The following is a 25,826-nucleotide window of genomic DNA, read 5'->3' on the forward strand; positions in this document are numbered from 1 at the left end:
TGGGACCAGTGACACCAGTGATTCTGGGACTGGGACCAGTGACACCAGTGCTTGTGAATCTGGGACCAGTGCTCCCAGTGCTCCCGGGTCTGGGAAAGGTGCTCCTGCTTCTCCCAGTGCTCCCAGTATTCCCACTGCTCCTGGGTCTCCAACCAGTGCTTCCAGTGCCCCCCCAGTATCTCGAGGTCTGTCACCAGTGCTGCCACTGCTCCGGGGTGTGGGACCAGTGCTCCCAGTGCTCCCAGTGCTCCCAGCACTCCCAGTGTGGCCTGGCCCAGGACCAGTGCTCCCAGTGCTCCCAATATTGTCGGGGATGCCTGCTTCCAGCACTCCCAGTGCAGGCCGAGACCAGTGCTCCCAGGGCTCCTGGGACTGGGACCAGTGCTCCCAGTGCAACCTGAGACCAGTGCTCCCGGGACTGGGACCAGTGCTCCCAGTGCTCCCAGTGCAACCTGAGACCAGTGCTCCCAGTGTTCTTGGGACGGGGACCAGTGCTCCCAGTGCTCCCCACCCTCAACCCCCCCTCCCCCTCCCAGCTGTGTCCCCGTGCCCCTGGCCCCACCCCCACCCCAGAGCCCCGAACCGGGGAGCGACCAGCCCCCCGCGCCCGCCGCCGCCCCGGGGTCCCAGTCCCAGCGCCCGGCCACGGGGACTGGGGGCACTGGGCCTGGGCACTGGGCTGCGCGGGCGCTGCGGGCTCACCAGGGCTGTGCCGGGTCACGGTCACCGCGCCAGCTCACCAGCCCCACACCAGTTCACCAGCACCGCACCAGTTCACCAGCCCCACACCAGCTCACCAGCCCCACACCAGTTCACCAGCACCGCGCCAGCTCACCAGCCCCACACCAGTTCACCAGCACCGCACCAGTTCACCAGCACCGCACCAGTTCACCAGCCCCGCACCAGTTCACCAGCCCCACACCAGCTCACCAGCACCACACCAGTTCACCAGCCCCACACCAGTTCACCAGCACCGCACCAGTTCACCAGCACCGCACCAGCTCACCAGCACCACACCAGTTCACCAGCACCGCCCCAGTTCACCAGCCCCGCACCAGCTCACCAGCACCACACCAGTTCACCAGCACCGCACCAGCTCACCAGCACCGCACCAGTTCACCAGCCCCGCACCAGTTCACCAGCCCCGCACCAGCTCACCAGCCCCGCACCAGTTCACCAGCACCACACCAGTTCACCAGCACCGCACCAGTTCACCAGCCCCGCACCAGTTCACCAGCACCGCACCAGTTCACCAGCCCCACACCAGTTCACCAGCCCCACACCAGTTCACCAGCCCCGCACCAGTTCACCAGCCCCGCACCAGTTCACCAGTAGCGCACCAGTTCACCAGCACCACACCAGTTCACCAGCACCGCACCAGTTCACCAGCACCACACCAGTTCACCAGCACCGCACCAGTTCACCAGCCCCGCACCAGTTCACCAGCACCACACCAGTTCACCAGCCCCGCACCAGCTCACCAGCCCCACACCAGTTCACCAGCCCCGCACCAGTTCACCAGCCCCGCACCAGTTCACCAGTAGCGCACCAGTTCACCAGCACCACACCAGTTCACCAGCACCGCACCAGTTCACCAGCACCACACCAGTTCACCAGCACCGCACCAGTTCACCAGCCCCACACCAGTTCACCAGCCCCACGCCAGTTCACCAGCCCCGCACCAGTTCACCAGCCCCGCACCAGTTCACCAGTAGCGCACCAGTTCACCAGCCCCACACCAGTTCACCAGCCCCACACCAGTTCACCAGCACCGCCCCAGTTCACCAGCCCCACACCAGCTCACCAGCCCCACACCAGTTCACCAGCACCGCACCAGTTCACCAGCCCCACACCAGTTCACCAGCACCACACCAGTTCACCAGCCCCGCACCAGTTCACCAGCCCCACACCAGTTCACCAGCCCCACGCCAGTTCACCAGCCCCGCACCAGTTCACCAGCCCCACACCAGTTCACCAGCACTGCGCCAGCTCCCCAGCACCGCACCAGTTCACCAGCCCCGCACCAGTTCACCAGCACCGCACCAGTTCACCAGCACCACACCAGCTCCCCAGCACCGCACCAGCTCACCAGCACCACACCAGTTCACCAGCACCACACCAGTTCACCAGCCCCACACCAGTTCAGCAGCCCCGCACCAGTTCACCAGCACTGCACCAGTTCACCAGCACCACACCAGTTCAGCAGCCCCGCACCAGTTCACCAGCCCCGCACCAGTTCACCAGCACCGCACCAGTTCACCAGCACCACACCAGTTCACCAGCCCCGCACCAGTTCACCGGTGTTGTCCCGTGCTGACACGAGGCCCCCGGTGCCGCCGTCGCCGCCGCGGCACAGCCCCCGCCCGGGCCCGCTCCCCCCGCCGCCGTGCCAGGGCCGGGCACCCGCGGGTGCCGGATTGTTCCGGGTGCGGCGCGAGGCCGGGGGCCGCGTGGTGCCGGGGCGGGGGGCGCGTGGTGCCGGGGCGGGGGCCGGGGGGTGCGTGGTGCCGGGGCGGGGGGCTGGGGGCCACGTGGTGCCCGCCGTACCAGGGGGCCGGGGCGGGGGGCTGGGGGCCGCGTGGTGCTGGGGCGGGGGCCGCGTGGTGCCGGGGCGGGGGGCTGTGTGGTGCCCGCCGTACCAGGGGGCCGGGGCGGGGGCCGGGGGGCCGCGTGGTGCCGGGGCGGGGGGCTGGGGGCCGCGTGGTGCCCGCCGTACCAGGGGGCCGGGGCGGGGGCCGGGGGGCCGCGTGCCTGGCAGCGCCCCAGCAGCGGGCCCCGCTGTCCCCCCCCGGCCCGGCCGGCAGCCCCCTCCCCGGAACAAAGGGGACATTGAGCGGCGCGGGGACAAAGGGCCCTTGTTGGGGGCTGGCGGGGGGCGGGGACCCCCCCCGGCTCCGGATCAAAGCCACCGGCCCAGCCGGGGGGGCTGCGGGTGTCGGGGGGCGCCGGGGTGCTGCCGCAGGGGGTGGGGGGGTCCCGGCTGGAGCTCAGGGGTCCCCAAACTGGAGCTGGGGGGCCTGACCAGGGCTCAGGGGTCACCAAACTGGTGGGGGGCGTCTTACCCATGGGTCTGGGGTCCCCGAAGCAGTGTTGGGGGTCCCAGCCGGGGCCTGGGGGTCCTCAGACTGGTGTGGGGGGTCTTGGCCATGGGTCTGGGCCTGGGGGTCCCCGAAATGCTGATGGGGGTCTCATTCATGGGTCTGGGGTCCCCAAACCGGAGTTGGGGTCCTGGCCCTGGGTCTGGGGTCCCCAAACCGGAGTTGGGGTCCTGGCCCTGGGTCTGGGGTCCCCAAACTGGTGGGGGGCTGGCGTCTCTCGTCTGTGGGTCTGAGCCTGGGGTCCCCAAACTGGAGCTGGGGGTCCCAGCCAGGACTCTGGGGTCCCCAAAGTGGTGGGGGGGGATCCCGGTCATGGGTCTGGGCCTGGGGGTCCCCAAAGCGATACTGGGGGTCCTGATGGCAGCTCGGGGGTCCCTGCGATGGTGCTGGGGGTCTTGTCCAGGGGCCTGGGGTCCCCAAAATGGCGCTGGGGGGTGGGGGTCTCCTTCATAGCTCTGAGCCTGGGGGTCCCCAAACTGGAGCTGGGGGTCCCGGCCACGGGTCTGGGGTCCCCGAGCGGTGCTGGGGGTCCAGTTTGGGGGTCTGGGGTGGGGGTCCCCACAGCAGTGTTGGGGGTCCAGTGCGGGGGTCCCCGAGTGGTGCTGGGGGTCCAGTTTGGGGGTCTGGGGTGGGGGTCCCCACAGCAGTGTTGGGGGTCCAGTGCGGGGGTCCCCGAGCGGTGCTGGGGGTCCAGTTTGGGGGGTCCCCGAGCGGTACTGGGGGTCCAGTTTGGGGGTCTGGGGTGGGGGTCCCCATAGCAGTGCTGGGGGTCCAGTTTGGGGGGTCCCTGAGCGGTGCTGGGGGTCCAGTTTGGGGGTCTGGGGTGGGGGTCCCCACAGCAGTGCTGGGGGTCCAGTTTGGGGGGTCCCCGAGCGGTACTGGGGGTCCAGTTTGGGGGTCTGGGGTGGGGGTCCCCATAGCAGTGCTGGGGGTCCAGTTTGGGGGTCTGGGGTGGGGGTCCCCATAGCAGTGCTGGGGGTCCAGTTTGGGGGGTCCCCGAGCGGTGCTGGGGGTCCAGTTTGGGGGTCTGGGGTGGGGGTCCCCACAGCAGTGTTGGGGGTCCAGTTTGGGGGGTCCCTGAGCGGTGCTGGGGGTCCAGTTTGGGGGTCTGGGGTGGGGGTCCCCACAGCAGTGTTGCGGGTCCAGTGCGGGGGTCCCCAAGCGGTGCTGGGGGGGTCCCCGAGTGATGCGGGGGCTCCAGTTTGGGGGTCCCCGAGCGGCGCGGGCTGGCAGCACGGCCGGTGCGGGGCCGGGCCCGGTGCGGGGCCGGGGCCGGGGCCGGTGCGGGGCCGGTGCGGGATTGGCTGGCCCGCGGCCACCTGGCTCCCGCCCAGCCCCCTGCGGCTATAACGGCCCCGGGCGGGGCCCGGCCGCTCCCGCAGCGCCCGCCGGCCCCGCAGCCGCAGCCATGGCCGAGCCCCGCAGGTGCGAGCGGGGACGGGGGGCTGCGGGGGCTGCGGGGGCTGCGGGGAGCCCACGGACAGGGAGGATGCGGGGGCCGAGGGGATGCGGAGGGCTGCGGGACGTGGGGGGCTGCGGGATCTGCGGCGACACGGGATGCTGCGAGGGGACAAGGGGGATGCGGGGGGCTGCGGGGACAAGGGGGACCCCAGGGACAGGGAGGACACGGGGGGGCTGCGGGACAGGGGGGGCTGCGGGGACAGAGGGGACACGGGGGGCTGCGGGACACGGGGGGCTGTGGGGACAGAGGGGACAGCAGGGACGGGGGGGGCACAGGGACACTGGGGACACTGGGGACACTGGGGACTCCAAGGACGGGGGGACACGGGGGACATGGGAGCTGCGGGGGCTACAGGGGCTGCGGGGACCCCGGGGACATGGGGGGCTGTGGGGACCCCAGGGGCTGCGGGGACCCCGGGGACATGGGGGGGCTGTGGGGACCCCAGGGGCTGCGGGGACCCCAGGGACACGGGGGGCTGTGGGGACCCCAGGGGTTGTGGGGACACGGGGGGCTGCGGGGACCCCAGGGATAGAAGGGACGGGGGGGGGCTGTGGGGACCCCCGGGGGCTGTGGGGACCCCAAGGACCCCAGCCCCCCCAGCTCTGCTGCCCCCGGGATGGCGGGGGGCCCCTCCCAGTGCCACCGGGGGTCCCGGGGGGACATCGCTGGGACGCAGGAGCGTGGCAGCCCCCCCTCGCTGCCCCCCCCCCCCCCCCGTACCCCAACCTCCTGCCCCGTCGCGGGGGGGGGCGGGAGAGGGGTCCCCAGGAGGGGGCTGGGGTGGGGACGTGTGGGGGTCGGGGGGGGGGGTGGGGGTCCCCAAAGCCCGCGTCTCGTCCGCAGGGCCCCGGCGATGGCCGTGCTCGCCCTCCTGGTCCTGGCCGCCGCCACGGCCGATGGTGAGGGGGCGTGGGGGGCGTGGGGGGGCGGCCAGGGTGGGGGGCAGCCGGGGTGGGGGTCCCGTCTGCCCCGCTGTGTCCCCCGCAGAGCCCCCGAGCGCCCCGGACGCGGCCCTTTCCGCGGAAGCACGGACCCCAGGTAGGGGACGGGGTGACCCTGCCCGCGCGGCCCCCCAGCAGCACCGCGTGGGGGGCAGCGGGTGGGGGGCAGCGGGTGGGCGCTGGGTGGGGGGCTCACGACCGCCCCCGTCTTTTCCAGAGCCCGGCAGCCCCGCCAAGCTGGAGGCCTCCGGAGAGAGTGAGCGTCGGCGTGGGGGCGGCCGGACCCCCGGCTGGGGCAGGGCCGTGGGGTGGGACCCCGGGGGTCTCTGCCCCCCGGCTGCTCCTCACGCCCCTCTCCCCCCAAAACCCCCCCCAGGTGACCTCACCACCTCGGCGCAGCGTTTGGGCAAAGGTAGGGCCCGGGCGCGGACCCCCCAACGCGGGCACAGGCTCAGACCCCCACCCTGCGCGCGCGGACCCCTGAGCACGGGCACGGACCCCCCAGCACGGGCACGGGCACGGGCACGGACCCCCACCCTGCGCGCGGGGACCCCTGAGCAGGGGCACGGACCCCCCAGCACGGGCACGGGCACGGACCCCCACCCTGCGCGCGGGGACCCCTGAGCAGGGGCACGGACCCCCCAGCACGGGCACAGGCTCAGACCCCCACCCTGCGCGTGCGGACCCCTGAGCACGGGCACGGACCCCCCAGCACGGGCACGGGCACAGACCCCCACCCTGCGCGCGGGGACCCCTGAGCACGGGCACGGACCCCCCAGCACGGGCACGGGCACGGACCCCCACCCTGCGCGCGGGGACCCCTGAGCACGGGCACAGGACCCCCCAACATGGGCATGGGCACGGACCCCCACCCTGCACGCGCGGACCCCTGAGCACGGGCACGGACCCCCCAGCACAGGCACAGGCTCAGACCCCCACCCTGCGCGCGGGGACCCCTGAGCAGGGGCACAGGACCCCCCAACATGGGCACGGACCCCCCGCCCTGTGTGCAGACCCCCACATGGGCACAGACTCCCTCCCTGTGCATGGGGACCCCTGAGCGTGGGCACAGGACCCCCCAACGGACCCCCACCCTGTGCACAGGGACCCCAAACATGGGCACGGACCCCCGCCCTGTGCGTGGGACCCCCCAACACGCACCTGGACCCCCACCCTGTGCACGGGACCCCCAACACAGGCACGGACCCCCGCCCTGTGCATGGGACCCCCAAACATGGGCACGGACCCCCGCCCTGTGCGTGGGACCCCCCAACACGCACCTGGACCCCCTCCCTGTGCACAAGGACCCCCAACACGGGCACGGGACCCCCGCCCTGTGCACAAGGACCCCCGACACGGGCATGGGACCCCCCGCCCCGTGCGCGAGGCCCCTCGGCACGAGCGCGGACCCCCGCCCGGCCGCGCCCCCCTCCCCGCAGGTCTCACGGCCGTGGCCTTCGAGGGCGCGGGGGCGCGGTCGCCGGCGGGCGACTCCACGCGCGAGTCCCGGGGCAGCGACTCCTCCAGCCTCGACGCCTTCGACAGCGGCTCCTTCGGCGCCGACGCGCTCGCCGCGGGACCCCGGCCCGGTGGGTGCCGCCGCCCCTGTGCCCCCCCCACCCGGGGGTCCCCGCGCCCAGCCCGTCCCGCGGGGCGCTGACCCCCGCGCTCCCCCGCCCTCCCGCAGGCCCCGTCCTGGACGTCCCGGCCCAGTCCAACGAGTCGGAGGAGGGTGAGGCCCCGCGGCCGCGCGCCCCCCCCGGCCCCCCCTGCCAGGGGGTCCCGAGCCGGGGACGTGGGACCCTCCCCAGCCTCCTGGGTGGGGGGACGTTGTCCCAGCCCCTCGCGCGTAGCCGGGGTGCCCCCGAAATGGGAGCGCCCCGCTGCCCCGGGGCGCGGACGGGTGCGTGGGGGGCCGTGCCGGTGCCCCCAGCGCCGCGTCTCCGCTCGCCCGCAGTGCCGGACCGCGACGCCGACTCGGAGGAGGCCCTGGCGTCCCAAGGTGACGGCGGCGGGCGCTGCGGCGGGCGCTGCGGCGGGGCTGGGGGCACGGGGTGGGGGTCTGATGCAGCCTCTGCCCCCCCCCAGGGATCTGAGCCCCCAGCCGAGCTCCGCCGCAGACGCCTCGCGGGACGCCGCCGCCCTCGCCCCCGCCGCCCCCCGGCATCCTCCCTGCTCCGGCCCCCCGCGCACCCCCGCCGCCCCGCGGCCCAGCCTGCACCCCACGGCGGGGGCTGCGGGGCGGCTGGCGCGCGGGGGCCGCCGTGGGGCGGGGGCCGCGGAGGTGGCTGGACCCCTTCGCGCGCCCCTGGGCCGCGCGCGCCCCCCCCGTGCTCCCCAAATAAACCGTCCCCGCAGCAGCGGCGTGGTGTGGTGGGGCGGGGCGCCGGGGGGGGGGATGCAGGGGGTGGGGGTCCCAGAACTGGGGGTCTGTCCCCCGTCCCCAGCCCCGGGACGACGGTGCCACGACCGCCGCAGCGCTGCCCCGCGCCGCCGTTTGCGGGACGGCGACGAAGCGTCGCGGGGAACCGCGCAGCTCGGCGGCGGCCGCCCCACGGCGCGCTGCCCCTGCCCGCCCCTTCGCCCCGCGGCTCTGCCGCGTCCCCCCGTTATTCGGGGGCCGTGGGAGCCGGCTGCGCGGGCTCGGGTCCCTCCCCGCGGGAAGGGGCGCGTCTCCGCGACGCCAAGGCCGAAACCGCTGTTCAACGATTCGGGTGCCGCCGCCTCGGTCCCTACGCGGCCGCCGCAGCCCCCAGCCCCGCGCTCGCGCCAGCCCCGGCCCGGCCTGGACCCCACCCGCTGGGATCTTCCCCGTTCCCGCGTCGCGGCCCCTCATCGGGACCCTCTCCCGCCCCGCCAGCGGCCCCGCTCCCCCCGCGCGGCGGCTCCGGTTACGCGAGGGGGACGCGGGCGCCGTCGGGCGATGCGTTACGCGCGGGAGGGCTCGCCGCCAGACCTTTACCCCGCCAGCGCGAGCCGGCCGCCCGCGTCGCGCCGTTAGCGGGGTCGTTACGGCCCCACAGCGAGGGGCTCACGGGGCCCAACCGGCCCGTGGGTGGGGGCAACCAATTTTTCACGCTGAGGGCGGTGGAGCTCTGGGGTGGGTGCCCAGAGAGGTGGTGGAGGCCCCATCCCTGGAAACGTCCCAGGCCAGGTTGGCCGGGGCTCTGAGCAACCTGATCCGGCTGGAGATGTCCCTGCTCCGGGCAGGGGTGGGGCTGGGGGGGCTGTAACGCTCCCTCCCCCCCAAGCCCCCCCGGGACTCTGTGTTTCCGTGACATGCCCGCTCTGGAGGAAGCGGGGAGCGCGGAGCCGTCGCCCCGGGACCCCCGGGCAGCGGGGGCTGCCGACGGCGTTTGCGGGAGCGCGGAAACCCACCTGGAGGCCGGCGGTGCGCGCGGAGGGCGGATCTGTCACGCGGGGGTCAAACGCGGCAGCGCCCGAAACGCCAGTTCCCGGGTGGAACTCGCCTCGCTGGGAAGCGTCGCCCCCGGCACGCAGTGATTCCGCCGGCTCCTCCGCGTTCCCCGCGTTCGTAACGAGCGTCTGGAGCACCGGGATCGCCTCCGGCCGCCGCACCCATCCCAAAGGCGCACGGAAACGCCGCGGCGCGCGGGCCGAGCTCCAGCTGAGCGGAGCTGGAGGGGGTCCTTGCGTGTCCCCCACCCCCTCAGCGCAGCGGCCTCGGGGTCCAGGGCGCTTTGGGCTCGGCCCCCAGACCCGCCGATCGCCCCGCTCGGGGAAACGCGGCACGCGTCTCCCCTTGAAGGCGACGTCCTCTCGACGCAGGCACTCCCGCCTCGAATTCCCCGCGCTCGGGGGGAAAGCGCCTCTGAGCCGGAGCGGGGGTCGGACCCCGGCCCCGCGGCCCAAATCCCTTCCGGTGCCTCGCTGCCGAGGATTTCGCGCACGGCGCTCCGCCGCCACGCCAGGCCCCGGTCGGCGCATTCCGGGCTGCGCGTGACGCCCGCGGGACGCCGGGCGTCGTCTCCCTGGAGCTCCGGATGCACGGCACCGCGTTTCGGACGAGGGGACGGCGACGTCTCGTGGCGCGGTGCCGGTCGCACCCCAGCGCCGAGGGGCCTTTGGGGCGAGCGAGCCGCACGCGCCACCACCCCAGCGCGGAGGGGAGCGGCAGGGAGGGAGGGTCGAGCGCTCTGAGCGCAACAACGAAGGGTTTTTCTGGTTCTCAAAAGAAAAAAAAAGAAAAATCACCCCTAAAGGTGCGCGCAGCGTCCCCCACGCCTCCGAACCAGCCCGGAAAATCCCGAGCCCAGCCCAGGATTCGGGCGAGGCAGCCGCAGCGGAGGGTTCACGCGCATCCCCACGCTGCCACGGGGGCGCGGAGGGCAGCTCCCGGGCCTCGGTCCCACCAGCTTCCCGACGGGACGGCGACGGAGAGCTTCCGGCAGAGAAAAGCCAGAGGCGCCGCGGCGTTCGAGACGTATTTGTGGGTTTATAGAGCGGGGGCTCGTGTGCGCGTGGACAGAAGCGCGCTCTTCTCTCGCGTCAAAACCCCAAGCGCGGTCCCGCTGTCGACAGCCGAGGGGCAAAGGTACACGGTGTCACCGCGCAGCCGCGGGAAAACAACCCCGGCACAACGCGCAGGGGCCGCGCGGCGCGAGGGGAATGAAAACGAGACGACAGCGGCGGCCGGGGCCACGGGGATCGCGCCGCGCGGCAGAGACCGGCGCGGGACCCAAGCCACCGGTGCCAGGTCGGCAAACTTTTATTTCTCTTAAAAACCATCGCATCCGCCTCTCCGGGGCGAGGGGGGACGGGGACGGGGCGGAGGGGAACTCCCCTCCTCGGAAAAGCCGCCCCGCGCCCGCGCACCCGCCCGCGCCCCGCTTCCCGGCCGGGAGGATCGCCCCGCGGCCGCGCCCTCGCCGCCGTCGCCTCCCGGGGCGCGCGGCCGCCGCCCTCGGCGGGGCGCGGGACGAAAAAGGCGCGCGTCGTGACGCAGCCGCCGGCCGGGCTCTCCCGCCCGCTCGCCGGGGCCGCGGCGCCGCCCGTGCGAATCCCCCGCGGCGGGACGGGGCGGAGCGGGCGACGCGGCGGGGGTCCCGCACGGCCCGCAGCCCCCGCCCGGCCGCCGCGCTGGAGGAGCGCTGGGTGGCTAGAATCTACAGCGGATTTCGGAACACCTCATGAAGCACACACACAAATGAAATCCTCGCGGCGCCGGGGGAGCGAACACGAACCAGAGGGTGCCGAGAGCGTTCAGCGTCTGTGCAAAGCGAGGAGGCCGGCGGCCGCCGTTCCCTTCCGCGCGCGTCCTTTCTCTTCCTCTCTGCCACGCCGCCCTCGGCCTTAGGAGACGGCAGGGTCCCTGGGTTTGGGCGGCTCAGTCCCCGGCAGCAGGGAGGCGGCGGGGTCCTCGGAGTACTCGTCCCCGTCGGCGAAGTACGGCCCCTCGCCCAGCTCAAAGAAGATGGGCAGGTCGCCGCCGCCCACGTCCACGGCGCTGGAGTCCACCAGGAAGAGGGGCTGGGCCGTGTAGTGCACCAGCTGCTTTCCTGCACGGAGAGGGGTTGGCGGGGGGTTACGCCTTTGGGGAGGGGGGCGCCCGGGGCGGCGGCAGGGCGGGCTGCGCGAGGGCCGGGCAGCGGGACAAGGAAGCCGCCGCCATCCGCTCTCGCTGCTGGCGAGATGCGCTCCTCGCGCCAGCCGAGGCCTCTGGCACAAGGTTTGGGCTTGGCGCTCCCCGGGACGCCCCGTGAGCGACTGGGGGGCTTCTCCGTGCCCTCGGGGCCACGGCGACGGCACGGGGAGAGCGCCCGACCGGGCCGTGGGACGCAGAGCCCGCGGCCGGGCGCCGCCGCCGCGAGGGACGAGCAGCGCGGGGACGGCCGGGTGATGCCACACGGGGCCGGACCCCACGGGGGCGGGGCGGGGCCGGACCCCCCGCTCGGGCAGGACCGCGGCTGAGCACCTCCAAGGGCAGCCAGAGAGGGAAAAAACCCGCGTTTTCTTGTGTTCCGCTGGAATTCCATGTTTTTCAACATGAAACGGCTGAACGAGCCCGGCTCCCTCGGCTCCCTCCCCTCCCGCAGGATTCGCGGGCCTCGCCAAGATCCCGCTCCGCGCTTCCTCCTCTCCCGCTCAGCGGCCTCCTCTCTCAGAGCCAAACAGGAATTTGGGAGGAGGAACCGTTTCGCACAGCCCCGTTCTCGCCCCACGCGGCCCCTAAGCGCCGAGGCGGGCGCCCGTACCTGTGTCGGCCGCGCTGGCCTCCGTCTCGGCCGGCTTCTGCTGCTCCTGCGATGAGAGGAGATCTTGAATCTGCAGGGGGAAGAGTCGGGCGGGTGAGCGCGTGGTGCGGGCCGGGCGCGTGTGGCTCCCCTCTGCGCCCGCCCGGGGACTGGCCCGACGCGCGCGCGGGGCGAAGGACGCCGCGATTCAGCGTCTCGAGGCTGCGTCGGGGAGGGACGGCCTCGGCGGGCGACAGGGCGGCCAGCGAGCGCGCGCGGAGCCAACGCCGCTCCGGGCCGGAGAGGTGACCGGTTCCGGCAGCACGCAGCTCCCGGACTGCAGCCGCTTCCGGATCCCCTCTCCTCCAGCAGCGCCCTGCCGCGCTCCCTTCCAGCACGGCACGAAGCTTCTCCGTCTCGGGATGTAAAAGCCCAGGGAAAGCCCTCAGGATACGTTTGTAACGAGCAGGGCGGGGACGCGAGCGTGCAAAGGGAAAAAACTTGGGAAGCAGGAGAAAGCGCTCCGCCCGCGCGCGGCGAGGTCCCCGCCAGCCCCCCGAGCCAGCGTCCTCCGGGGGACGCGGCGCCGAGCTGCTCACCGCGGGCGCCGAGCGGGATTCCCAGCGGCGCCACGGAGAGGACGGGGCCGGAGCAGAGACTCCAGCGGCGCCACCTTCCCTCTCCGGATTTACGGCCAGCTCGTATCCCGCGGCTACTCGTTACAGCCGCCCGGAAAGGTCATCGCCGCTCGGCGACGCGAAGCAATTCGTTCCCGAATTACGGGACCTTCGCCCGCACCTCCTCCCGAATCCCGCCCACCCCCCAGCCCCCGGCCTGGAGGAAACGTGGCGGAACAGCCGGCGGGGGGGCGTTTGTCAGCACGGCGTACCACGGGCCCCGCGTCTCTGCTTCTCTCCCCGCAGCCCTTTTCCCTGGAAAATCCCCAAACTCGGCTGGCCATCGGCCGTCCGCGCCACCGGGAAGAAGCAGAAAGGCAGAGAAACGTCCGGCGAGAGACGCGCACGGCGACGCCGCGGAACGGTGGAGCGTGAGCTCCCGTGTTTTTACCGCGCGTCCCAGGCGCAGGGGTGACCCCAGAATTGTTCCGCTGGGAATCGTTCCGCTGCGGGAAAAGCCCCCGGGTCTCTAAAGGTGGGGTCTGGGGAGGGGCACGGCGCGGACGCGCTCTCCCTGCGCCGCAGCACCGGCGCCAACGCCTTCCCCGCAGCCGTCGCAGGAGCACGCGCTGCATCGCCCGGGGCGCACAGGGTCCCCGCAGAGAGCGTTCCGAATCCCGACGGGAGTCCCAGGGCGCAGCCCGGCCAGCGCTGCAGCCAAGGCGCAGGGAGCTGGCGCGACGCCGGGGCTCCAGGCGCGGCTCCGAACGGGACTTGGCTGCGCCCCGGCCCGGGAGCGCTCGTCGTCAGGCTGCCGGCTGCTCCGAGGGGCTGGGATTCTCCGGTTCGGACCCCGACTCCCACCCCGCCGCTCCAAGCGCCTTCCCGCGCAGCCACGAAACGCCGTGTGTGACCGACCGTCGTCAGCGGATGAAAAATAACCGTGACAGGCTCTTGGTGGGAGAGCGTGTCAGCGCCGAGCGCCGACGATTCGCAGGCAAACAAAACGAATGGCACAGCACGTGACGGACTGCGCCTGGAGAAACCCCCAGCGACGCAGCGAGCGCGGAGCAGGGTTTACGGAAACCACACGCAGCTCCCCAGGCCTGGCGCGCTCCGCGGCCGGGGCAGAGCGCGCGGGAGAGGCGAAGTCTCCGCACCTCATTAACCGCGCGCGAGCGACGAGGCGGCCCCGCTCTCCGGACGAGCCGCGGGGACGGAGCCGCGGCGCTAACGGAACGGTTTCCCCCCGGCCCGCGCGGGGCTCCGCGTTCCTCCTCTCTCCCACGTCCCCTCCCGCCGCGCCGGGCCGGCCCGCACGCTCTTTGGGAGCCCGTCAGAGCTTTCCGTTAACGGCGCGGAGAGGCTGCGGCGCACGGCAGGACGCACCGCGCCCCGGCGGCGGCGCGCGCGGGGAGGGAGGTTTTTAACAGCTACTCACGCTGGCAAGGCTGCTGTCCAGGTCGGGAAGGTTCATGTCCGTCACCGCCATGGAGGGGCTGAAGAGCTGCCGAAGGAAGGCCGGATCAGCGCCACGCGTGCGCGGGCGGCACCGCGCGCGGCCCCGGGGGAGCGGCGGCAGGGAGGGAGGGAGGGGGTACTCACGTCTAGCAGCGCGCTGGTGTCCACGCTGAAGCCGTGCGTGGTCAGCATGGTCTGGAGGTTGTCCAGGTTGGAGTCGATGGTGTCCAGGTGGTCGTTGAGTTCGTTCCTGCGGGAAGGGAAGAGGAGCGTGGGCGGTCAGGGCCGGGCGGCCCCTCTCCGGGGGGATTTTATCCGCCCGAGGGCTGCACCCCCCACAACCCGGGCGGGAGAGCGGGCCGGGGTTCCCGGCTCCGCAGGGACGCCAGCTCGGGCGTGCCGCACAACGCTGCGGCGACGCGCTCTCCCTCTCCCCACCTCCGGCCCGAGCCCGGAGACGCCGCAGGGACCCTTCCTCCTGAGCGGGCCGCGGGCGAGCCGCCCGGACGGGCGAGGAACAGCGGATTTCTCAGGGACCCCAGGATTTCCGTGAGCCGATCTGGCTCGGCGGTCAGGGGGCTCGGTGCCGGCAACCGGCGGGTCCGGGACGAGCACCGGCAGCGTAATTCATCGCGGAATCACTGGAAGGCGGTATCCCGGCAAAGCCGAGCTCCCCACCCGGAAACGGGATGCGGCGCCGGGACGGACGGCACCGAGGGGCCGACCCCGCGAGGCAGCCGCAAGCCAAACCAGGCCGGCGCCAAGGCCGCGGCTCGGTCCCTCCTGCAGAGCTCTGTGAGAGCGCTGGCGGGGGAACGGTCCCGCTCGCAGGAGCCCGGGGTCCGACCCACGGACGGCCCCCGGATTCGGCGACGTTAGCGGGAGCGGGTGCAGTTTATCGCAGAGCTGGGGCCCCGTGGCCGACCCGCCGTCCCCGCCGTCCCGGCAAGGCTTCCGAGCTGCGGACTGCTCCCGAGGGAGCCACGCGTGCGGAGGAAGGCGGCCAGGAGCTCTCCGCTCCCCCGTCCCAGGCTCCGAACGGGGGGAGGCCATCACCAGCGCCGAGAGATCAACACCTCGTCAAAGCCAACGCTCCAGCCAAAGGCCTTCCCGTAGGGAAAGGCTGGGACGTGCTTTCTGGGAACGGAGGAGCCGGCAGCGGCGGCATCAACCAGGGGAATCACGGAATCCACCAGAGCATCTGTAAGGTCGGCAGAGAGCTCCGAGCCCATCGAGTCCAACAGCGCCGCGCCCACTGACTCAAACCTGAAACCAGGGAGGGACAGGAACCCCCACGCGAGGGTCCCGCCGAACCGCTGCGCCCACCCGACCCGCGCCAGGTCCCGCGAAGCGGCGGCAGAGTCCCTGGAAAAGCAGGGTTTCGGGGGATGGATGACACAGGGCTGTGATGCTGGGACAGAGGAGCGACGCCTGTCCCCAGGAACGAGGATGCGGACGGGAAGAGGCACCGGAGAGATCCGGAAGGTCCGGAAGAGCCCTGCCCTGCGCGCAGCCTTCGGCCGCTTCTCACAGGGGCCGTGGCTCCGCGTCCCCGCGCGCTCGGGGCACCTCCGCAGCAACTCCCGGGTCTCGCTCCGCGTGCCGGCTCCACGCAGCGCGTCTGGCTCCAGCGCCGCCCCCTCGGCTCGCGGGGCAGCCGCTCGCCGCCGGCGCTCCCAGCCTGATGAAGTGCTGGAAAGGCAGGCGCGCGGGGTGGTCTCGCTGCGCGGCTGTTTTACGGCCTGCGAGGGGCTGCGTGAAAACTGCACCTTCCCGCCCCACGCTCCGCGCCCCGCGCCGCCGCCTCTCCTCCCCGGCAGAAACACGGGTCGAACGCCGCCGCCGCGGCGGCCCGGGCTGAGGAAGCCGGCACACGCCGCGTTACGGCAACGCGAGGCACAGGGACAGGGGTCGTGCCGGCGCGATCCACAGCCGGGAGGTGATGGTCCCTCCCGGGAAGGAGCCGGAGCTGCAGCCGTTGGATCTCAGATCTCCCGCAGGCACGGTGGGTGCCTCAGCAGGGAGCAGCTCCCAGTGTGACCGGTGCGGCTCTCCCCGCTAGCAGAGCTCCCCGCCCCGTCCCATCCCGAACTTTCCCAAGCACAGGCAGCTGGATATTTCCCCGAAACAACCGCCGGGCACCGGCCGCCTCCCGCCGACGAGCAGCCCACAGAGTGAGCTCGCAGCGCCGCAGGGCGCGGAGCCCCCTTCCTCCCTTTCTTTTCCGAACGTTCTGTTTTCCAACAGCGAGGCGGCCGAGCCGCTCCGCAGCGACAGTCCCACGTGGGCAGGGAAAGGCAGTGGCTGGAGCCCGCGCGCGCTCCGGGACGCCCCGACGCCGGAGAGGGGCTCGGGGTGCGGGACGGCAGGGCCCACCGGCCTGCAAAGCACAAGCAGCGCGGCGAGCGAGGATTCGGCAGCGACCGCCCCTGACGGGGGCAGGCGAGACGCCAACTCGGAAAGGCGTTCTGTGTTACTGCTCGCCCTTTGCGTTATTCCATGCGTTTTCAAGTATTTACGGGCACTAATTCACCGCTTTTCCTGGATTTCTTCTGCAAGCCACCCTGGGAGGCGGGCTGCCGGCCCGGAGGGATTCTGTCCCAACCTGGGAAGGTTTTTGTTACGGAAAAGCTGAACGAAAACGGCCCCTTGCTGCGCAGGCGGCCTTGCAGCGGGAAGTGCCATCGCTCTGCCGTGACGCCAAAACCAGGGGACGCACCAGGAAAGCCACCTCAGCCCCGAGCCCGCGCCACTTTCCAAACAACCTCCTGTTCCCGAGCGTGGATTTCGTGCCGGCAGGACAGCAAAGCTGCAGCTCTCGGGGCCGGAGTTTCCGTTCAGCCAAGCCAGGTTCCACAGGACAGCGGCGGAGCGGGCGTCCCTCCCTTGCCAGCTAAGGGACCAGGAGTGGTTCCGCCTCCGCCGGCCACTCCATCTCTTCAGCCGCCGCGCTGAGCCGGCCAGCGAGCCGCCGGGGCCGATTTCCCGAGTTTTCCTGGCCGGCAGCTCCCTGCTCGGCGCAGCGGTCCCCTGCTCTCCCGCCCAGAATGGCAACACTCGGGGAGCGGGGGGCTACAGAAACGCCGACCCCCGTGCCATCTGCGATGGCGTGAGGAACCGGGGCAAAGGCGCGTGACCCCCGACATCCGCGAGGCGCCGGCCAAACCGAAAAACACAAACGGGAGGGGACGGTGGGTTCAAGAGACTCGCAGTCGGGCGCTTCGCAGGGACGAGACGTTCGTTACGTTCACAGTGAGAACGGCTCACCGACCAGGCTCCTGCGCTGGAAGCGGCGCGGAACACCCTGCGGTCACACAAAAACCCAAACGGGCGCGCACACGGCCCTGCAAGAGCCAGCGCACGCGGCACGGGCGCGTGGCAGCACGGCCAAGCCCGGTCAGCGGTCAGGGCGGCCAGGCTCTGCGAGAACGCCGGCACGGGCTGCCGCTGCGCGGGATAAACGGAATGTACGGGATGTACGCGCCGTGTTAACGGTGCAGGTGCCGGCGTCTGCGCCTGTCCGCGCGCAGCGGGCTCCGGCTCTGGGAAAGCGGCTCAGGCAGGTCCCCGGGGGGCGGCGGCTGGCGCGCGGGCGACGCCGCGCAGCGTCTCCACGCAGACGCTCCCTGACTCCGGGTGCTGCCGCCCGCCGCTGAAACGCCGCTGGTGGCGCGGAGCTGACTCTGAGTTCAAACGGAATTCCTCAGGACAAAGGGCGGCTTGTAGACGAAAGAACGGCCTCTTGTAAAGCGGCTCAGAGGCACCGCAGCCGCGACCCGCGCTCTTACAGGCCGCTCTTCTCTAATTAACGGGAGAACAAGCGAAACCGGCTCCTCGTGATGACAGATGGGTACCGCGGAGCCTCCCGGGCGGGCTGCCAGCGCCCGGGTCAGGGGAGCGGCGTCTGGCACCGCCGCCGCGCTGGGAAGTCACCTGCCACCCGCAAACGCTTCCCTGGTCACCTGCGTCGCACACAGCGAGCAAACTCTGGGGATTTAACGGGAGCCTCGGAGAAAGGGCGCCGTGGGCGTCACGGCCCCGCCGCGTCACGTCTGGCGCGCTCCTGGGGCCGCAGCACGCAGTGAGCTGCCCATTTATCACACAGTCACAGGGCGTTTGGGGGGGAGGGAGCGTTACAGCCCACCCAGCCCCTCCCCCTGCCAGGAGCAGGGACATCTCCAGCCGGATCAGGTCGCTCACAGCCCCGGCCAACCTGGCCTGGGACGTTTCCAGGGATGGGGCACCCACCGCCTCGCTGGGCACCCTGGGCCAGTGCCCCACCACCCTCAGCGTGAAACATTTCTTATATCCAGTCTGAATCTCCTCTCTTCCAGTTTAAAACCATTCCCATGCGTCCTGTCGCACCAGGCCCTGCTGAAGAGTTTCTCCCCGTCCTTCCTGTCACATCGCCCGCTAAACGGGTATGCTCCGTCGCACGCGCCACAAATGCACGTGGCCAAGAGGCCAGGGGTGGAGCGGTGGACACAACGCTCCTCCGTCCTCACCGGCCGGACTCCTTCCTTCTGGAGCGTCCTCTAAAGGAGCTGCAGACGGGTGAGAGAAGCACGGCGCCGCTCGCGAGACGCGGGGGTAGGAGAGCACCAGAAGCAGCAGCGCGAGCCCTCTCTCTCCAACAGCGCTGCGACGCTTTCTCAGACGCGGTGTGGAGCTGGCGCTCCGCAGGGGCAGGGGGAAACCTTTCCCGGGTCCCCTGCCTGCTTCCGCACAGCCTGTGAGAGGCCTTCGCCACTCAGAGACGCTCTCGGCAGGGCTTTTCTTTAAAATTACCTTTTAAGTGGCCACTTCCAGCTTCTGCTGAGCTGCACAGTAAAATCTGTCTCTTTTTAAGGGCGGCTGGCGGCGGTGGGACGGGCGGCAGCGCCCCGGACGGGTCTGTGCGGGTGCGGCCACAAACGTCTCCGCGAGGAAGGAGCGGGCAGGCGTCTCCCAGCTCTGCGCGTCTCCGAGGCACGAACGCAGCGAACCCTGCTGCGCTGCGCTGCCGCCCGGCCGTGGCGGGACAGCCCTCAGCTCCCTCTGCGTTCACCGGGTCACAACAAAGGCAGAGAGCGTCCTCCACAGGTTCCGTCCCTTCTCCATCCCTGCCGTGACCCCGCAGCTCCGAAAAGCGACGGCTAACACAGAACTGATGAGAAGAGAGGCGCGCGTCACGCTGCCGTCACCCTGGGGCTGAGTCCGTGGCAGCCCTCCGGCTACCAGAGCTCTCTGCTGCCTTCCAGGAGCCCCACGCTCCCCGCGTGCTCCCCAAATCGCGTTTATACTTCACGGGCGGGAAGTCTGCCCCGCCGTCCTTAACTCTGGCGCTCGGTTCCCCCAGAGCCCGGGAGAAGGAAGCGACCCAGACCTGAGAAGCGGCCGGGACCTCGGTACGATCAAGGGAGAAGCTCCTGGCGATTCTGTACGGACAAATAACTTCCCAGTTTTCCATGCCGGCGCTTGCAGTCGCGTCTGCGAGCGCTGCGTGGTGACAAGACGTGAGACCACGCGTCGGACCCCCGACAAACAGCCCCAGGCTGAGGCAAGCCGCGTCCCAGCGAGCGAAGAGAATTCACTCACCGCGAGCAGGGCGAGGCGGGCAGACGGCAGCTCAGCGCGAAGCTTCCCCCCCCGGCTGCCGCGGAGGGCGGCTGGGACGGGCGAAAGCCCACGCCGCGCGCCCGTCGCCTGCCTCCGCACCGCCAGCACGAGCTGTCACACCGCGAGGATGTGCCGGGCCCGAGGAGAACCCAGCGGAGCTCGCGGCACCCGGAGGAGCGGGCGGTTTGCACAGGCCTGCACTCAGCACCGTCATTTCTCCCCGTTCTTTTTTTGGCATCCCTGGCAGGGGAGCGCGGGGTGCCCCGCGCAGGGGGCTAGATTCCGGCGCTGGGCTACGCGCACCGGAACGGGAGAGCAAAACACGCACCCTGGCACTCGCCGTGAGCGCTGCGCTCAGAGCTCCTCGGCCAAACGGCCGGCTTTGCCCCCCAGGCCGCCCGGAAGCGGGGTCGCCAGCACCGTTTAAAGGTTTTGGCGGAGCGCGGCGGGGCGGGCGGCAGGCGCCGAGCTGGGGCGGTCTCGGCGCAGCACTCACTTGTCGAGGCAGGCGACGCTGAGGCACTTTTCCGGGGGCGGAGGCTGCGCGGTGCTGTTGCCGGCTGCAGCGGTGGTGGTGCCGGGCTCGTTCTCCTGCAGGATGGAGTCGATGAAGGTGGAGGGGGACAGCGGGGTTTCGACAGCAGGGGGGTTCCCTGGGCTGGCCTCCTCGATCTGGGGGCTGCAGGTGGGGCTGGGGGGCTCCTCTTTGATACGGACCACGGGGCTGCTCCTGAGAGACAGAAAGAAAACCGAACGGCTGAACACCTCCCACCGACGCGCTCGGGATTTCTGCGAGCTGCTTCCCCACGACGGGGCGGCTCCGACCCGAATCGGCTCCCCGAGGCAGCGAGGCCGGGACAACGTACGCGTCCCGTTTTAAAGCCACCCCCGGGACGCGCACGAGAGAATCGCCCCCACGCCGGCGCTGCAGCGCTTGAAGCGCTCCCTCAAGGGCAGCTGCTCGGGGCGGCTGCTCGGGGCGGCCAAAGCCGGGCATCCCCCTTTCCGTAAGCACCCTGGCGTGTTCCCGTTTTGACGGGGAGGGAAGAGGCTTCTCCGGCGGGAAACCCTCTACCGCCCAGCCCTGCTGACTCGGGGCTGTGAGAGGCACAACGAGCCCTCCGGGAGAGGAGAGCGGCCACAGAGGGACGCGAAAAGGGCCGCTAAGCGAGCACATGGTCTGCGTTTACGAGCCCGTGCTCCTGGCAGAGGGTGTGAAAGGCAATGAACAGCATTCGCGGGCGAGCCGGCACCGCAGGGGACACGCCAGTGCCAGGAACAACCGACCAAAGGGGAAGAAAAAAGCAGCTGGGAGACCACAAGGCGCTAAGGGAGGAGAGGCCCTTCCTGCCCAGGAGGCTCAGAAAGCTCGGGAGCCGCTGACGCTGCTGGGAGCGGGGCCGCGGAGCCACGGCGAGGGCCGCGGCGGGGGCTTCCGCGGACGCAGACGGCGTCGGCAGAGGCACAGCAGGCCGAGTGCTATAAAAACGGGGTGCGACCGCTCAGCTCCTCGGGAAACACGTTCTCCCTCGGGGTTTTCGGGGAGCGCCAGCGTACCTTTCCTCGAGGCTGCCGCTGGGAGAGGCTGACGGGCTGGACTGGGCGAGCTCGGTCACGTCGGAGATGATGGGACCAGAGTTGGCTGAGGAATCCGGGGAATACAGGTTGGAGCCGCTGTATGCTGGGGAAGAAGCCTGAAATGACAATCGGAGCATTCGCGGCGTGAAGCGGCAGCACGCACCGCCGGCCGCGCCCCGGGCGGGACAGGCAGCGGGAGCAGGCGGCCCGGAGTCCAGAGCCCCGACCCAGCGGGGGGCTCGACACCCGGAAACACGCCGCTACCAACCGAAGCACCGCTACCAAAATAAAGCTGGACCTCGGTAAACTTCATCTTCTTGGACATAAGGGAATTTAGAAAGTTAAAGTACTGGCTCCTTTTTCTGGGTCGTTCAACATCCGCGTTTTAAACCCAGATTTTCAGCTTTCCCCTTCCGCTACAGCTCCGATCGCTCTTTCTGATCCAGCCAGCGATGGTGAGAGCGGGAGGCAGCCGCAGAAAACCCTGCTCCGTCCTGGCCCCCAAAGATCCCAGCGCCTCTCCCTCATCGCCCGCCCGTACCGCACGCGCCGTCCCTTGGGTTGCGCCAGCGCCGCGTTCACCTCCATCACCGCGCGGCGCGGCCGGGAGCGCGGCGCGGGTCCCTCGGCCCCCCCAGGATGAAGGGGAATATTAGAGGGCAACCGAAACCGACCCCGCCGCGCCGCGAGCCCCCGCTAAGGCCACACGCCGCGTTAACGCTCTTGCTGCGAAAACGCTTTTGGGTTTCGTCACCGCCGAAGCAGCGCCAGGGCCCCGCGCGCTCGCGGGCAGCTCGCTCTGAAACGACGAGCAGGGAAGCGGCAGAAAAGGCGACCGCCTGCGCTTCCCGTACCCGGGGCAAGGCGGGAACACCTGGAGGGGCGCCCGGGGCGCTGGGGAAGCGCGTGCCGCAAGAACAAAGGCGCCGTTGAAAAAAGAGACGGGAGGCCGGGACGGGAGCTGGGAGGGGAACAGAGCGCTCCCGCGGAGCGGGGCCCAGCTGCAGGGGTGCTCTCAGCACCCGCTGAAGCTGGTTGGGGTCTCCGCTCACAGGTTCGCCAGGATCACCCTGGCACACCGCGGCAGCTCCGCGTCGGGAGGCGGCGGCTGGCACCCGCCGTTCCGGAACCGGCCGTGCCGGCAGCAGGGACGCTCCCGGGAACGGGGGACAGCTTTTGTTCTGCCGCACAGCGCCGACACGAGCGCTCGGCTGCGCTCCCGGCTGAAGGGCCCCGCTCCGGGACCGCAGCACTGCGGAAGATCGGGACAAAGCAGCGCCTCGCTCACGGCGCGGCTCTGGCAGCGCCGGCTGCCTTTGCCAGGCCAGGCAGCGAGGGCTCCCGCGGAGCAAGAGACGCCCCGAATTCCAGTGGTCCCCAGGGAGGCACCGATAGGAACCGGATCACACGGAGCAGCCAAACCGAAACCAATCACGTCGAGACGTGGGGTTCAGCGGATGAGCGTCAGCCTGAGGCGGTTAAAAGCAAACAGTGACCAAACGTCAAACCTCTCCCGCCAGCTCGCCCTCGGGAGCGCCGCGAACGCAGCTCTCTGGCTCTCAGGGCACCGGATGCATCTCCGTTTGTGTGACGCTGTGAGGCCGCCTCCTGCTTGCACCGGGGGGCACGGAGCACCCTGAGGCCGGGCGGTTTGGTGACCGCGCGGCACCGACCCCCCGTAACAACCCCCACGTCCCGCTGCCGCCTCTCTGCCTCTGGAGCACGCGCTGACGACGTCCTGCGGGAGACGCCTCCGCCCGGAACGCTGCTCCCTGCTCTCGTCTCGAGGCTTTAACGCCGCACAGCCTCACCTAGACGCGGTCTGCTCCGTGCACCAGCGCCGGCCGGCTCCGCTCCGCTCTTCCCACCTCGCTCCCCACCTCCGGCTCTGGAGCGAGCCAGCAGGCGCCGTGCGGCCCATCTCGGCTTTCGGAGGAGCCGGGCTAACTGCCCGCTCGGCGCGCGAGCCAAGCGCTGGGCCCCGACACAGCTATGGCGGAGAACTACGGCTGGCGGCTCTCTCCCGCCGGCTACGCTAGAACGCAGCTGTCCCCCGGAAATATTTTGCCAAACGGAACAGAGAGGCTGCGAGCAAACGGCTGGCGAAGGCAGGGCCAGCGGGAGAGGAGCCGAACGCGGCGCCGTCCCCACGCAGCCGGGTCCTCGTCCCCTCCGCGGGGCCGTGCGGGCGCGGCGTACTTACCGCGTACGGGGACGAGCCGTGGACGTGCTCCAGGGAGTACTGGCGACTGTACTTCGGCATGGAATGTGCTGAGCCGCTGTCGTTCAACATCAGGGGGCTGCAAAAGATTCCCAAACGCCGCAGGGAGTCACGGGCCTCGCGCCCCGCCTCGCCGCGGCGCGGCCCCCCGCCCCGACCCCAGAACCGGGGGCCTGCACCCACCCCCCAGGGGCCCCCGTCCCAGGGCGGGGTGCCCCGGGGCGCAAGTGGCCATGGCTTGGGGCGCGGGGGGGTTGCGTCGGGGCAGGACACAGCGGAACGCAACGACCCCCGTGACCAGCCCCCGGCCACGTTTCGGCAGCCCTCTGAGCAGCCACGAAAACCTCGGGCCTCAGAGGATTTCGCTGCAGCCGCGGTGCCCTCCTCCCGCGGGCCTGCGGTGTCAGCGCTCCGCTCCGCTGCCCAGAGACGGATCACGCGCGCTCGGCTGCGGCGCGGCCACGGCTGTGGCCTTCTCATCTCCCCCAGCGCGCGGAGAAACCCCTTCTCCTTCCGAGATAAATCGTTTTGGCCCGTCTCGGCCGTTATCACCGAATGAACCGCTACCTCGGTAGCAAGAATCGCTGCTGCTGGCCGTACGGCGCGGCCGGGCACTGCTCAGACGCTAAAGCGCAGCCCGGCAGCTCGGCAGGCAGCGCGGGCCAAGGACGGGAACCGGCACACGGCAGAGAATCTGCCGGTTCGGAGGTGAACAAACGGGAAAAGTCAGGGGGAGGAGGAGCCCGCGCACGGGATGCGGGGGGACGAGTGGGGCCCGTTCCGTGTCGGGTGGGAGACAACGGGAGAACCGTCCAGAACGGCTACGGAGGGAGAGGGAACCGTGCCGCGGCGCTGTCCCGGGACAAAGCCAAGTCGCCAGCCACTGCTCCGAGCAACTCCCCTGGAGACGTTCCGAACCGCCGCGGGCGCTCAGGCACCGAGCGGCGACGCAGCACGCGGCAAAACAGCCCCGGCTCGGTCGAGGACGGGCTTCATCAGTGCGTGTCAGTGGCGCGGCAGCCGGGGACAGGCCGCTCCGGCTGGCCCAGCGCTTCCTTTGCGGAAACGTCGCCAGAGAACAAGGGGGCAGCGCCGAGAGGCTGCTTCAGCAGCGCAAGAGCGCAGGCCCGACCGCGCGCCGCCCCGGCGCGGCGGCAGCTCCACGCGGCGCAGCGGCTAGCCGCGCGGCAGGCTCTGCGGGGGCTCCCGCGGCCCGGATCGCCGGCCCTGGGCGTCACGAGCCGCGCGGCGGCGTTAGGCGGTTGGCGGCCGCAGCGAGGACGGGAGGCTCGCGTGGTCCCAAAGGCCCTGCCCGGTCCCACCCCGCGGCAAGGCTGCGGCAGGGGGCGGCGACGCGGGACCCCCCCCGATCCCCTCTACGCTCCCAGCCAGGGAATCTTTATCTGGAGGTAGAAACGCAGACTTACATCTTCCTCTTCACCCCGAGAATGCGGTTGGATTGCACCAAGGAAATCAAAAACTGGATGAGCTGCGAGGAGAGAAAAAAGCCAAAGCCGTTACGGCAGCGCAGCACGCGGGGAAGCACGGGCAGGAGCGGCTCTGCATCCGCCCGGTCCCGCGCTCGGAGCGGAGCTGGGGACAGGGGGACGCGGCGGAGCGCGGGCTGCAGCACAACGGCGCAGGCGGGGGGCAAAACCAGCGCGCCGAATCCCGCAGCGTAACGCCGCCAGCCCAAATCTAGCCTCTCCCCGCCGGATTCCCAGAATGCCGTGGAAACGGGCCGAGAACACAGGGATCAGAAATTATCCGTGAACAGAACGAACGGCAGCGCATCCCAGCGATTCCGCCGGCGCCCGGCCTGGTCGCTCCATCACCGCGGACACGGAGGCAGGAGCGCCCCAACCCCTCCGGCCGGAAAACCGGGATTTACCTTATTGACGACTTTCTGCTGCTGAGCGTGCTTCTGCCGCAAGCTGGCCACCTCCCTCCACAGCGCCTCGTTCTCGCTGCAAGACAAGAAAAAGGCACCTGAGCAAAACCCGCCGCCCCTCGGGCAGAGCCAACGCGGGGCGAGCCGGAAACGTTCGGCAGGGGATTTGCCGCCGGCTCGCTGACAGCCTGGCGGGGCTGCGGGTGAAATCGCGCTCGTTAACTCCGCTCTGCCGCCGTTCCCGCCCGCGCAGCTCCAGCAGCAGCGGCGATCCACACGCGGGCGGTGACGCGGAGCCTCGCCCGGCCAGAGCGGGCCGTTCGCATCCGCCACCACTGCGGAACGGCCCCGGTGACCCGGCTCCGGCTCCTTCCTCCGTCCCGGTGACCCGGCTCTGGCTCCTTCCTCCGGCCCCGGTGACCCGGCTCCGGCTCCTTCCTCTGGCCCCGCTGCAAGCAGGCCAGTTACAAACCGGCTTCTCCAGGGAGCAGGACGGGGAGAAGGCCGGGAGGAGCGAGCTCCGCGCCCAGGCAGGGACGCGGGTGGCGCCGGGACGGAGCGCGGGCTGTGCCGGGACGGAGCGCGGGCTGTGCCAGGCAGGGACGCGGGCTGTGCCGGGACGGAGCGCGGGCTGTGCCGGGACGGAGCGTGGGCTGTGCCAGGACGGAGCGTGGGCTGTGCCAGGCAGGGACGCGGGCGGCGCCGGGACGGAGCGTGGGCTGTGCCAGGACGGAGCGTGGGCTGTGCCAGGCAGGGACGCGGGCT

The 25,826-nt window shown here is 71.4% G+C and overlaps 2 protein-coding genes across 2 annotated transcripts in view; one reads left to right on the plus strand and one right to left on the minus strand.

The window, feature by feature from the left end:
• The first annotated feature begins 4,452 nt into the window (after window positions 1-4,452).
• Window positions 4,453-7,727, plus strand: LOC147601905 (uncharacterized). The gene is made up of 9 exons (XM_086742731.1): window positions 4,453-4,523; window positions 5,404-5,459; window positions 5,548-5,598; window positions 5,719-5,757; window positions 5,878-5,913; window positions 6,941-7,090; window positions 7,189-7,233; window positions 7,459-7,503; window positions 7,590-7,727. Exons 1-9 carry the CDS (start codon window positions 4,507-4,509, stop codon window positions 7,595-7,597), a joined length of 447 nt encoding a protein of 148 aa, XP_086598857.1. The 5' UTR covers window positions 4,453-4,506; the 3' UTR covers window positions 7,598-7,727.
• A 2,479-nt stretch (window positions 7,728-10,206) lies between these two features.
• Window positions 10,207-25,826, minus strand: part of HSF1 (heat shock transcription factor 1) — a 48,254-nt gene continuing 32,634 nt past the window's right edge. Inside the window, exons 5-13 of the mRNA XM_086741389.1 lie at window positions 25,062-25,137; window positions 24,598-24,659; window positions 23,153-23,249; window positions 20,929-21,065; window positions 19,868-20,101; window positions 13,918-14,023; window positions 13,754-13,819; window positions 11,717-11,786; window positions 10,207-11,020 (exon numbers count right to left, since the gene is read on the minus strand). Of these exons, the coding sequence (XP_086597515.1) occupies window positions 10,815-11,020; window positions 11,717-11,786; window positions 13,754-13,819; window positions 13,918-14,023; window positions 19,868-20,101; window positions 20,929-21,065; window positions 23,153-23,249; window positions 24,598-24,659; window positions 25,062-25,137 (1,054 nt within the window). The 3' untranslated portion in view covers window positions 10,207-10,814. The remainder of the gene's footprint in view (window positions 11,021-11,716; window positions 11,787-13,753; window positions 13,820-13,917; window positions 14,024-19,867; window positions 20,102-20,928; window positions 21,066-23,152; window positions 23,250-24,597; window positions 24,660-25,061; window positions 25,138-25,826) is intronic.

The sequence above is a fragment of the Chlamydotis macqueenii genome, chromosome 2 (genome assembly GCF_036417535.1).
Source record: "Chlamydotis macqueenii isolate bChlMac1 chromosome 2, bChlMac1.mat, whole genome shotgun sequence".
NCBI lineage: Eukaryota > Metazoa > Chordata > Aves > Otidiformes > Otididae > Chlamydotis > Chlamydotis macqueenii.

Bases quoted from the DNA above. Each gene is read 5' to 3' on its own strand.
- LOC147601905 (XM_086742731.1), top strand. The intron at 5,758-5,877 runs GTGAGCGTCGGC...AACCCCCCCCAG, and splicing joins GCTGGAGGCCTCCGGAGAGA to GTGACCTCACCACCTCGGCG. The intron at 7,091-7,188 runs GTGGGTGCCGCC...GCCCTCCCGCAG, and splicing joins CGCCGCGGGACCCCGGCCCG to GCCCCGTCCTGGACGTCCCG.